General features: G+C 46.3%; 1 protein-coding gene across 10 annotated transcripts in view; it reads right to left on the minus strand.

The window, feature by feature from the left end:
* Window positions 1–13,874, minus strand: part of HDAC4 (histone deacetylase 4) — a 494,934-nt gene that overhangs the window by 12,218 nt on the left and 468,842 nt on the right. For all 10 annotated transcript variants that reach the window (XM_075069863.1, XM_075069860.1, XM_075069862.1 and 7 more), the window contains 2 exons: window positions 13,090–13,208; window positions 11,192–11,325 (listed from right to left, as the gene is read on the minus strand). In XM_075069863.1, the coding sequence (XP_074925964.1) occupies window positions 11,192–11,325; window positions 13,090–13,208 (253 nt within the window). The remainder of the gene's footprint in view (window positions 1–11,191; window positions 11,326–13,089; window positions 13,209–13,874) is intronic.

Below are 13,874 nucleotides of genomic sequence, written 5' to 3' on the forward strand. Positions count from 1 at the left end.
CCAGAAGAGAAGAATGAGGGGGGATTTGATAGCTGCTTTCAACTACCTGAAAGGGGGTTTCAAAGAGGATGGATCTAGACTGTTCTCAGGGTTACCTGATGACAGAACAAGGAGTAATGGTCTCAAGTTGCAGTGGGGGAGGTTTAGGTTGGATATTAGGAAAAACTTTTTCACTCAGAGTGGTGAAGCACTGGAATGGGTTACCTAGGGAGGTGGTGGACTCTCCTTCCTTAGAGGTTTTTAAGGTCAGGCTCGACAAAGCCCTGGCTGGGATGATTTCGTTGGGAATTGGTCCTGCTTTGAGCAGGGGGTTGGACTAGATGACCTCCTGAGGTCCCTTCCAACCCTGATATTCTATGATTCGATGAAAGAAGCTTTTCTGACGAGGGTATAGTTATACTGGCAAAACAATCTGGGGTGGATGCAACTGTATCAGAGTAAATACGCTGAGGACAGGTCCCCCAAACAACATAAGCTCTACTTTTGGCTAGGTCTATACTATGAGTGCTTTTTGATATAGCTACCCCAGTATATTACATTTGCCAAACGTTCCTAGCGTAGGCACAGCTCATATTGGCAAAGGTGAGCTTTTGCTGGCTTAGCTTATTTCAGTCTCCTCCCCTCGCTGACCTGAGCAAAATAAGCAATACCAGCAAAAGCTCAGTTCTGCCATTATAAGTCCGTCTATACTAGAGGCTTTCGGTGGCACAGCTATGCCAGTCAGAAATCACACTTCTTCACACCTGTGATCAATATCAATCTGGCTTTGCAAAAATCTATAGCGTAGACCTGGCCTGTATAAGCACAGTTACACTGGTACAATTGCATCTACGCTAGGGATTTCAGCGGCATAGCTGTGTTGGTTAAAAGAAACAATCACCCCCTAACTGGGCAATAATTCTTAGGTCAGGCCTCACGGAGAACAGCAATGTTTAGAATCTAATACAATATAGTGCCAACAATCTCAAACATAACATAATTCAAGTTTAAACATATGCAGGCTGTCCTATTTCACAGGACCTGTAGCCATCTCCCACATCATGGGTAAGTATATTGCAGATGTTACAAGGAGTCAGATTTAATTTGGTGCCTCAGTGAATAGTGAATTTCCATTAACAATGCATTTGCTGTGAAAAAATTCTTGAGCACGCCCCTTAGAAGTAAATGGCATGCCGTGCATAGACCATTTCACTTGGCATGCACAGAACCTTTTGGCGCTTGGGGGTAGGGGAAGGAAAGATTGGAAAGGAAGCATGTAGCCCCCCCTCTAAACTCTCCCTTGATTACATTTCCTTTTGTTTTTCTGGAATAGATTTTCCTCATGTCAGACAAAAAGAAGGCCAGAACTGTTCACTGTAAAGGAATTCCAAACTTTCAGATGAGAAGCATGCCATCAATATGCTGACACTGGAAAAGCCACACTGTTTCACTCCATTGTCAGACAGGAGGAGCTGTGTGGGGAAGGGGAGCCAGCTGACCAAAAAAGCAATATGCCTTTAGCAGGACTTAGAAGCTGCATTTCAAGTAATTACATGGGGGTGGGAGGAGAACCAGATAGCACCACAATACACTGCATTGTGTAGCAAAGAGCCCTATAATCCAATTGTGGCATGAGAACTGGCACGATCCAAAACTCTGCCCATATTCCATTCTGATCCTGCAGCCTTCAACCAATACAAAAAATTAAAAAACACACATTAAAGTGTTCAAAGTGATAATATGAAAACATCAGGAAAAAGAGTATCAGTTTGGGCTTTGGAAGACGCAGAGAATGAGGGTGTGGCGATTTGAGCAACAAAATGTCAAAACCCCTCCTTCTCCCGTGTGCACAAATCAAGAACAAATGGACTTCTGTCAAAGGGTTTGTTTAGCCAAAGAGTCTGGGCAGGAAGTGAGAGATGCAGCACTAACCAATCTAATTTTGTTCCAACAGCCCCAGATATTGCCAGGAAAAGACGGTTACTCACCTTTGTAACTGTTGTTCTTCGAGATGTGTTGCTCATATCCATTCCAGTTAGGTGTGCGCGCCGCGCGTGCACGTTCGTCGGAAGATTTTTATGCTAGCAACTCTGGTGGGTCGGCAGGTCGCCCCCTGGAGTGGCGCCGCTATGGCGCTGGGTATATACCCCTGCCGACCCGACCACTCCTCAGTTCCTTCTTGCTGGTTACTCCGACAGTGGGGAAGGAGGGTGGGTTTGGAATGGATATGAGCAACACATCTCGAAGAACAACAGTTACAAAGGTGAGTAACCGTCTTTTCTTCTTCGGGTGATTGCTCATATCATTTCAGTTAGGTGATTCCCAAGCCTTACCTAGGCAGTGGGGTCGGAGTGAGATGTCACAGAGTATAATACTGCAGAGCCGAAGGCTGCATCATCCCTAGACTGCTGAACCAGGGCATAGTGGGAGGCAAAGGTGTGGACTGAGGACCAGGTAGCTGCACGACAAATTTCATGAATGGGCACATGAGAGAGGAAAGCAGCTGATGAGGCCTGAGCCCTGGTAGAGTGCGCAGTCAACGCGGCTCGATGGAACATGAGCCAAGTCGTAACAGCTGCAGACGCATGACGTCACCCAGGAGGAAATCCTCTGCAAGGAGACGGGTAGGCCCTTGACATGCTCAGCCACTGTGACAAAGAGTTGGGGGGATCTGTGAAATGGCTTTGTTCGCTCGATATAAAAAACAAGCGCTCTGCAGACGTCTAAAGAGTGTAGCTGTTGCTCCCTGGGAGACGAATGTGGTTTTGGACAGAAAACAGGTAGGAAGATTTCCTGGTTAACATGGAAGGCTGATACCACTTTGCGGAGAAAGGCCAGATGTGGTCGCAACTGCACCTTGTCCCTGTGGAATACAGTATATGGGGGATCTACCGTGAGAGTTCGAAGCTCCGATACTCGTCTCGCTGATATGATGGCCACCAGGAAAGCGGTTTCCCTTGAGAGGTAGAGAAGGGTGCAAGTTGCTAACGGCTCGAAAGGGGTGGACATGAGTTTGGCTAGCACCAGGTGAAGGTCCCATGTAGGGGAAGGGCGGCGTACCTGGGGGTAAAGGCGCTCTAGGCCCTTAAGGAATCTAGACACCATCGGGTGTGAGAATACCGAGCGGCCATTCTCCCCTGGGTGAAAGGTAGAGATGGCCACCAAATGGACCCTCAGAGATGATATCGCTAGGCCCTGTTGTTTGAGGGACCAGAGGTAATCCAAGATGTTGGGAATGGAGACCTCGGTGGGAAGGAAGTTCCGCTCCACACACCAGCACACGAAACGCTTCCACTTGGCCAAATATGTCGCTCTAGTGGAAGGCTTCCTGCTACCCAGGAGCACCTGTTGCACCGGGGCAGAGCAACGCAGCTCAGACTGGGTCAGCCACTCAGGAGCCATGCCATGAGGTGGAGGGACTGAAGGTCCGGGTGATGCAGCCTGCCGTGGTCCTGAGGATCAGGTCCAGGTGAAGAGGCAGGGGGACAGGGTCGGCTATGGATAGGTCTAGCAACATGGTGTACCAGTGCTGCCGAGGCAACGCTGGAGCTATCATGATTAAGCGGGCTTTGTCCCTGCGTACTTTCAGTAGGACCCTGTGGACGAGCGGAAATGGTGGGAAGGCATAGAGCAGGTGCGTCGGCCACGGTATAAGGAAGCCGTCCGCAACTGAACCCGGTGAGAGGCCTTGAAAGGAGCAAAATGTGTGGCATTTCCTGTTCCCGCGGGATGCAAAGAGGTCTATCGGGAAACCCCCACCTCTGGAAGAGCAAAAGAGCAACATCCGGGTGAAGTGACCATTCGTGGGAAAGGAAGGATCTGCTGAGGTGATCTGCCAGCGTGTTCCGAACTCCCGGGAGAAAGGATGCGATGAGGTGTATGGAGTGGGCTATGCAGAAGTCCCAAAGAGGTAAGGTTTCTTGACACGGGGTGAAGATCTCGTGCCGCTCTGCTTGTTTACATAGTGCATGGCGGTTGTGTTTTCGGTGAATACTGACACACAATGACCTTGTAAGTGCTGTTGGAACATCTGGCAAGCGAGGCGGACCGCTCTCAGCTCCCGGACATTGATGTGGAGGGTCAGCTCTTGAGATGACCAAAGGCCCTGGGTGCGCAGGTGTCCGAGGTGAGCTCCCCAACCCAGGGATGATGCGTCCGTTGTCAGGGACGCCGACGGCTGGGGCGGATGGAACAGGAGCCCTGCACACACCATGGCAGATCCAGCCACCACTGTAAGGAGTCTAGGACGGTTGGAGGAATGGTGACGACCATGTCCATAGGATCCCTGGCTGGTCGGTATTGTGAGTTGAGCCACGACTGGAGGGGCCAGAGGCGCAGTTTGGCGTAGTTCGTTACATGTGGCCCAGGAGAGCGAGGCAACTGTGCACCGAAGTCAACGGCGCCGTTCGCAGTCTCTGGATGATGGCTGCCATAGTCTGGAATCGTGGCAGTGGTAGACAGGCTTTGGCAAGAGTGGAGTCCAGGGTGGCGCCAATAAATTCTATCCTCTGAGTGGGGATCAGAGTCGATTTTTCCGCATTGATCATTAGACCGAGATGTAGGAAAAGGTCCTTGACAATGTGGACTTGGCTGAGGACACGTGCCTCAGAGGTTCCGCGGATGAGCCAGTCGTCTAGATACGGAAATACATGTATCCGACTGCGGCAGAGGTGGGCGGCGACTACAGCCATACATTTGGTGAATACTCTTGGGGCTGTAGAGAGTCCGAATGGAGGACTGCGAACTGAAAATGTCGGCGGTTGGCCACGAACCGGAGGAACCTCCTGTGAGGGGAAGATGGCTATGTGGAAGTAGGCATCTTTCATGTCGAGGGTGGCATAGCAGTCTCCAGGGATGGAATAATGGTCCCCAGGGATACCATACGGAACTTCAACTTTACCATGTATCTGTTGAGTTCCTTCAGGTCGAGGATGGGTCTGAAACCTCCCTTTGCTTTGGGGATTAGGAAGTAGCGACAGTAAAACCCCTTGCCCTGCTCGTGCTCCGGTACCTCCTCTATGGCTCCTTTGGCGAGGAGAGATTGCACCTCCTGCAGGAGGAGTTGCTCGTGAGAGGGGTCCCTGAAGAGGGACAAGGGAAGGGGGTGGGGTGGGTTTGAAATAAATTGGAGGTGGTATCCAAATTCCAGCGTGCGTAAGACCCAACGATCTGATGTTAGCTGGGACCACGCAGGGAGGAAAAAGGAAAGATGGTTGGAAAAGGGAGGGGACGGATCCTTTAAAGAAACTGGTACAACGCCCTCGGGCGCACCTTCAAAAGGAAGGCTTTGGCCCTCAGGAAGACTTTGGGGAGCTTTGGTTTTGGCCCTCTTGGTTGCCCGATTGCCTTTGGCAACTGGTTCTGCCTCGCCGTCTGGCGAAGTCTTGCCTCTGCCGGGGCTGAGGGTAAGGGCGGTGCAGTTGGGGTCGGAAGGGCCTGCGCTGGGTCACTGGCATGTGCATTCCCAATGAGCGCATAATGACCCTGTTGTCTTTTAGGTTCTGCAGCCTAGGGTCAGTTTCATCCGAAAATAGCCCTTGGCCCTCAAATGGGAGATCCTGGATCGTGTGTTGGAGCTCCGGGGGGAGGCCGGAAACCTGCAGGCACGAGATACGGTGCATAGTCATGCCAGAGGCCAGAGTCCTGGCAGCTGAATCCGCGGCATCAAGAGAAGCCTAGAGGGAAGTTATTACCACTTTCTTTCCTTCGTCGAGGATGGCCGAGAACTCCTGCCGGGCATCTTGTGGCAGCAACTCCTTGAATTTACCCGCTGCCGCCCAGGTGTTATAACTATAGCGGCTAAGGAAAGCTTGCTGGTTGGACACGCGGAGTTGGAGAGCCCCTGCCGAATAGACTTTGCACCCTAGCAAGGCCATGCGTCTCACCTCCTTTGATTTAGGGGCTGGCGCCTGCTGACCATGGCATTCCCTCTCGTTGACCGACTGGACAACAAGGGAGCAGGGAGGAGAATGGGCATAGAGATATTCATAGCTCTTGGAGGGCACCATATATTTACGCTCAACCCTTTGCGCCGCCGGTGGGACAGAGGCCGGAGACTGCCAGATGGATGTGGCGTTGGCCTGTATGGTCTTAATGAAGGGAAGAGCCACTCTAGTGGGGGCACCCGATGACAAAATGTCCACCACTGGGTCCTGTACCTCCGGGACCTCCTCGGCTTGCAAGTTCATATTTTGTGCAACACGCCTGAGGAGGTCCTGGTGGGCCCTGCGGTCAATCAGAGGAGGGCCAATAGAAGAGGTTCCAGCTACAGCCTCGTCAGGGGAGGATGAAGAGGAGAGACCTGGAACCAGCGGGTCTGATGAGGATTCCGCCTGGTGGATGCTCTGCGTCTCCCCGGGGATGTGGGAATCCTGAGGCTGGGTTAACCCTTCCTCCATAGGGGGAGGAGGGGGGCGGGTGATCGCGGCTTCCGGCCCCCGGTGTTCTGAGGTGGCCAAACGCGATTGACCTGGTTGAGAGCCTTGGGGCGTCCAGAAACCCCATTGCTGCGGCCCATGATCTTGAGGTTGGGGCTCCTGGAACAATGCAGCAGGCACATCAGCGTCTAGGGCGTATGCACTGTCCACCTGAGAGGACATGGAAGGGTGCCGGGACGGCCAAGGAGGAGCCGAGTGAGGCTGGTATGAGTCCTTCGCTCTTGTTGCTGGAGATCTCCTCGGTGCCGGGGATCGGTTCCGGGAGTCATAGCGGTGCCGAGAACGAGACTGGGACCTGCAACCAGCTCTGTGCCAGGAGGTCGACCTGGATCTCGACGGTCTGCGGCAGGACCGGCTGCAAGAGTCTCAGTGCCGGGAGCAGTACCAAGAGTACCGGGCAGGACAAGAGGTGGATCGGTGCCGTGAGTACGACCGGTACCGCCTAGGTGAGCGGTGCCGGGACTGCCTTGGTGAACTCAGACCACGGAGCACTGAGGTCTCTTTCACTCCTGATAGGTATCACTGCCAGTATTGCTGTGGCCAGGCTCCCTAACTAAGATGTTCAGGAACTGGATGGAAGTGTTCCGCTAGGTTCAAAATTACATCTGACAGGACACAGCGTCCCCTCTTCCAGACGGGTCAATCAACCCTTCATACTTATCTGTCCTGGCACTATGATTCTTCATCCTGGCCGAGACCCTGTGCTTGCATTTTCTCCTAATGTTGGAAAGACTGTTTCAGTGGTCTTCATACATAGTTTGGATTTTAAGCAACAGCATCATTCACCGGGTACAAGCAGCTGTTCAGCACCGGCAATCACAGCTTGGCTTCCCTTTTGGACAGAATCCAGTTTTAAGTCGAGCATCTGGTGGCACATGCCATGGAATCATCAGATTACCATCATATGCAAGCTCCGGCTAATGACCTCATCCCACCCCATTTGATTGTGGGTAAACCTCAAATTACTCATTTGGGTTAAGTGATATTGGACTGTACTGAAACACAGCCGTGAGTTTCTCCTGAAGATGTGCCAACAGATTGGTGGACCATGTCAGGAAAGACATCAACTGGGAATGGAGTGTTTTTGTTCTTTCTTTTACGGAAAGATGCTGAGGCATGAGTGGATTACTTACGATAATCCAACCTCAGATGTAACCTGTAACACTGAAATAGAGAGTGTACTGAAAACTGACTGGGTGATTTGTAGGTGGCATATACAAGCTACACTAGAGTCCAGTGCATCAAAAGTTGCTTCCCAGGTGGCAGTTATATTCAGCAGAGATAATGGTGGTTTGGTATCCTTGGAGTGGTTGGGAAAGGCTGGTACTTCACCAAACTCTCAGTTCTCATTGCAACTTTTGATGTTTTCCAGATGCAGTAACTTGCCTAGTATCTAAATCGTGTAAAAACACAGGTAGACACGGGCTTTGAAATAAAGGTGGCATGGTAGAACTTGGATAGTTAGCATGTTTGGTACCTTAATATTGAAGGTAGAGGGAGGCCAGGTGTCTGTTCTGTGCTGCTGTTGCCTCCTCTGCTTTTCGGAACTGTTAGCAAATGTTGCCTTTAGGCGTCATCTCATTATGCTATTTAATAAAAGTTGCAGCTTGTTGGCCATAAGTTACATAAATTGAAAAAGTCCTCAGTGGATCCTGCCCTTTATTTTTTCCAACAATAGTCAAATTATTTGTAGTGGCTTTGAACAAATCAAAAAATGGTAACTAAAAAAATATTAAACTTCTGATGCTGTTAAATCATTTTACATTAAAATATTCTGAGGTGCATAAAGCTTGCAGTTACAACCATATTTTAATTTTCCTGACGCTTCGGAATTATCCTTGGCTCTAAGCTTTGCAACCACACACAGACATTTTCTTAAAATTAAAATTTTAATTTCAGCTGATGAATTTGATTTCAGCTTGTGAGGCCTGCATTTCCCCCTTCATCTCCTTCTGTTTCACTATATAATTTAGTCATATCTTAAGTTAGCAAATTTCCCCTTCAGCCTGTTGCTATCCACAGCTGGCTGTCCATGTGCGTGCATGCAAAATTGTCTAACACACTGTATATCAAACTTCATCAAAGGGCCCGCAGGATACAGCAACGGTGGTTCACTCCAACTTCCTTGCATTAAAAAGATTTTATAAAAGACCTTGATAAAACCAGTGCTTCCTGCTTTTTGATGTGTGTAAGTAAAAGAACATTGTCATGGTATCTGCACAGTCTTATAACCAGCTTATCAAAACCAAGAACAGGTCCATCCTTAAAAGCTTTTAAGTTCTTTATGGATATTCTGATGTAATTACAAAAAATAAAAAATAAAAAAACCCACCAAAACACAACAAATCAAACATTCTTCTTTAAATTGTCTAAATATATGAACCATTTCAACCCAGCAAAGTGATTACTGGCAAAACATAATATAGGTAAATAAAATCTTCGGAGCACTTAACCTCAGAAAGATGTGTTATAAAAAATGATTCCAACCAAGCTGATCACTGGGGAATAAGGCTTGTTCAGAGCTTTGAACTGTGTGTTCTGCAAAGGTGGGAGGCTGCAGAAGAGAAGTTTTGATCCAAGGTTTGGATGAAGCCAAGGAAATTGCCTCTGATGATGAGAGGTCTGAGAGTCTGTAGTACAAAAGAACGAGGGGCTCTGACAAGCATCATACCAATGAATGGGGTGGGATGCCACTGTGGCTGGTTCCCAAGTTACTAGGGGCCAAAAGAAGGAGAGAGCTGCTTAGGTAGAGACTGGCTAGCTCAACCATCCCCACTGGGGCACGTGACAAATCTGCTAAGCCAAAGCTCAAGGAATCAACAGCCTTTGAAGGCTCTGGTAGAGGGGAACACAGAGAATTCGGAACAGGCATTATCATGTCCTGACTATTCTCACCAGGGTCCGCTGGATTTATTAGTAAGATCTTCTCCAGAATCATCTTTCTGCTTGCAGAAATGCCCTTAATGTTTTGGACTCCACAGTTATGGAGCTGGCTGGAGCAGTCATTTATCAGATATATGTCACCCATGCTTCTATGCAGAATCAAACCCCACACTGTGGACTTCTTGGAGCAGTGAAAAGCAGGTCCCTTGTTATTATATTGCAGCTCCACATCAAAGAGGTTTATGACTTGTTAATGGTTCAATGTCAGCTTTGCAGTCATGATTCTCAACTTAGACAGCTCCAGAATTGAAAGATTACTCAGGTTTTCCTCCATATGGCTCTGCACCTGGAGGCTTTTGGCCCTATAGTCCTCCACCTGTTGCCTCTGTAGTCTCTTCAGCAAGGAGGAGTGACAAGAGAACAAACTCTCTTCCTCCAAGGAAGGCAAAGGGTCTTCATCCTCCTTCACCTGATGGGCAGTCAGACTCGCTCTCTGTCTTGATTGCTTCCTTTTCTCCTCTCAGGGATGTCCGGGCCTTTCAAGATTGCTTGAATTCATGACATATTTGTCTGGATGTCTCAAGACTCACTGAATGAGGGGCCTTCATGTCATCAGTTTGCAGTTGTATTGAGCATGGGTGAGTAGATCTACCATGTAGATCTACCAAGCCCTGCATGGGAGTTATCCATGCATATCCCATGCAGAATGACAAATAGACCTTTGTGTTTAAATACACTGCAAAGTATGCATGGTGATCCTTTAATCGAAAAGACAGCCCAGAATAATTCACACAGCACACTGATTCAATCTGTGATGATATCCCACTTTAATAGCATAGCTCCAGTTGGAAAATATATCTAATCACTTTCACATGCTGCTGCAAGTCTCAGCTGTGTATGATCCAGGCAATGAATAGAAGTGATATTGCTTTTCTTCACTCATCTTCAACACTGATTTTTTCAAAGGCTCTTGAGAGCTTTTGCTACAATGACATCTTCTGAGCTAATAGTGGATACTTCCTAGGGCTCCCGTCTGACAATTCTAATGTTAACTAGTTCGTTGCTGATAATTTTGGTAGAAACATCCCACTATAATGTACTTATTTCTTGTTGCTGGATGCAGTGGCAGGGAGCAATAGGTTGCTGGGGTGGGAAATGAGGAATTCTGTTCCTTCCCCCCATACACTTACCGCTCCTGCCCAAAACAGAAAGGGAAGTGGCCTCCCCATACCAAAAGGTTCAACTGTTTCCTGGATGTCAAGAACTAGACCTGATTTTCACACTTCCATGGGGCCCAACAGCTTAAATAGTCCCCAGTCCAGCTATCAAACGCTCCAGCCCTTCCACTGATAACTTCCATAATACTGCTAGGCACTTTCAATACAGAAATCTGCAGCATACTGAAAAACTGAGGGCAGCAAAAAATAAAACGGAATGAAATATTGAAACAAACAGCACAAAGGACACTATCCTGACTGCACTGGGTAAGGACAGCAATGAGGAGAAAAAGGGCCAGAGAATGGCCATAGACATATTTATTTGGATGACTAATTTGTTGTCCTTGTCCAGGATGAGGAAAATGCAAAATACAAACAAGTGGCAAAAACAAATTTTGCTTTTAAAATTCACTCAATTCTTATTGTTTAATTTGTTGATAAGGGTGGCAAGGTACGCTTTTTAAACAACGTATCTGTGCTCTCCACTGATATTGTTCCTTTAAAGGAAGGACTAAAAACAAAGATCAAAAAGTTTCAGAAGTTTAGGAACTTACTAATTAATGCTGGCAAAATGCACTTTGATAATTTTTAGCTTTGCAATACGGTTGTTGAACTTGTAGCATCTTAAATTTGTCAACATACAGCCATTCACAGTGTCTTTAGTTTTCTTTATACCTCGTTTCCCAGCAAAGCAGAAACACATGCCTCAGATGCATCACAAATGGCTGTCAGGTCATGACCTCCTTCGAGGGCCAGAACAATTCGACCTCCGGCCAATCCCATCAGCTGCTTCGTCAGGTACCCAAAGCCTGTAACAGGGAAACAGGAAATGCAACAAAAGGGCAAAGGTTGACAGTGGAATCAGACTCCTGGCAAAGGATCAAAGAATTATAAAAGGAATTACATCATATTAAAAAACCCACAAGGGATCTGGGAGGACTAAACACATAATATAAGCCAGGTTTTATTTTAATACATTCATTTCAGAATTTCAGCTATGGCTCCCCTTTGGATCCGATTACATGTATGCATTATGGGACAGATTCTGATCTCACAGGGGTGAAAATCTGGAGTACCTCCATAAACAGCACTGGAGTTATTTCAGATTTACACCAGGATAACTGAGGTCAGAATTTGCCCCACTTTGTTTTAATGCTTTGAATTATTATAGTAGCAAATAATCACTTTGGGAGAGAAGGAAAGAGACTAGAAGGAGGTCACTTGTACCTTATCTGATCTTTATGTTATATTATATATAATATGCTTTCCAGAATCAATGCAGTACAGGAGATAGTGGGGGGTGGGGGGGGGAAAACCATCTGTGGTTTGTGCTTCTATTTGTGGGGAAAAAAATGGATTATAATGTTCCATGAGTATCTGACATCTAATGCTCAGTATCAGCTTCTTCACATATACAACATGCTATAAAAATCTCTCGGGCACCTGGGCTTTCATCATTTGACACACAGTATATTTAATTCTACTTTAAACCCCCTCCCCCCCACGGATTAAATGACAGATTCAAATCTGAAAAAAACCAATGCATTACCTCCTCCTTCAGACTTCTCTATTTTCTATTTTACTAAGGCTCACAAACACCTTTGCAGCAACAATATTGTATGTATTGTAATTGTACCGTAATGTATTAATTAACAGCTTTGGGACAAAACCTATTGACTGAACCAACTACATAATAATTCCCCTCAGCTCAATTTTACATATTATGAGAGCCGTACACAATTAGAGAAATTCAACAAAAAAGCAAACAAGGTATCATCATTTACAAAGTGTTTGGGGATACCTTTAAATAACTTGTCTCTTACAGCTCTCCTATTTCACTTAAATCTTTATTAAAGTCATGACTTCTACTTCCTTTTAACAATTTTTAAAAGGACTTTTAAGGACAGACAACAAAACAATAAAAATTCCTTCTGATTTTAGATTCTGTGGGTCAAATCCTGTTTTCTGCTGAATTACATGGAAAGAGTCCAGATTTACACCAGCCTAACAGGGGAAAACATTTGGCTCTGCGTTTGTGCAATGCACGGTGTGGATCCCAAAGAAAAAGAATGAGATCTGAATTATATAACCTGCCAAGACAGAGAGTAAAATCATCAACCTGAATTGTTTACAATGAGTCTGGGAGGAAAGAATGGACAGCTAAACACACACTGCTTGCTTTTCACATTTTGTTTTTCTTTATTTCTGCATGAGTGAAAAGTCACACTTATTGTTATTTGGTAAGTATCTTTTTCTATATTTAGAATTGAGTATGAATCATGTTTTATAAGAATAAGATGCACCAATAGACCAACAGAAGAAGAATTTTTCATGTTATTTTTTTAGGTGGCCTGAAATAAACACAACTTTAGATAATGTTTTCACCCCTCAGCCAGGAGGCCAAGTATTACACAATGAAACAACAAAAGGTACACACAGATTTCTGAAATGTTTACATTTAAAAATGAAGAGACAGAATCCTGGCGTAAACTGTAACAGCTCCACTGAAGTTAATGGGGCAATGATAGTTTACACCAGTTTAGGATCTGCCCTGTTGTAAAGCTGCAACTTACATTTTGCTGATAGATTATATCCTCCAAGAGGCGTAGGATGGCCTTCCACTGCATCAAAACCAGATGACACCAGCACAACATCTGGGGCAAATTCATTGGCAATTGGCATTACTACCGTTCTGCAACAAAAATGTAACAATGGTAGACTGATTATTTTGTCTGGCTCTTGAATGAACCGAGGAACATTGAGATCACCTTGAGCAAACGATTATAAATTGCATTATTTTTGAAGTTAGCAAAGGTCATTTCCCCTTTTCTCTTCTCAGACGATGAGAACACTAGGAACTGGTTAACAGAGCACACTGGTATGTCATATCATGCAGTTCTGTTCTGAAGTCAATGCCAGTTTGTAATGTTTATTCAGTGGGGTTGATTATTTCAACCACTAACAGTATAACAATCTGAATAGGGAAATAGCCCACCATGCAATAAATTTTAGATTTCCAGGCGTGACTGACTCTCTGTTTGGTCATCTCAGACCTTTTGTTCTTTGTGTGCTGAAGGTCAAGTTAGAGATAGGGAAAGCGATGAAAGGGGAAAGGATAGGGTAAACTGGCAGTGACTAAGTGGAAAAGCCATAATTTAATAACCTCCCTGCATGGCATTTGTCTCCCTAGATGCAGCAACGATGTTTCTCCAGCATTTGCAAAGGCACTTATTTTTTCCATCCCACAGTTTTCATTAATCATAATTAAAGGCTGGCATGCCACAAGCACTATCCAGTGCAGAGCTGTGTGTGGCTGGGACAGAGGAAAACCACGATGTCTGTCTTTTCCTTTATAGAA

The sequence above is a fragment of the Chelonoidis abingdonii genome, chromosome 10 (genome assembly GCF_003597395.2).
Source record: "Chelonoidis abingdonii isolate Lonesome George chromosome 10, CheloAbing_2.0, whole genome shotgun sequence".
In the NCBI taxonomy this organism is placed as follows: Eukaryota; Metazoa; Chordata; order Testudines; family Testudinidae; genus Chelonoidis; species Chelonoidis abingdonii.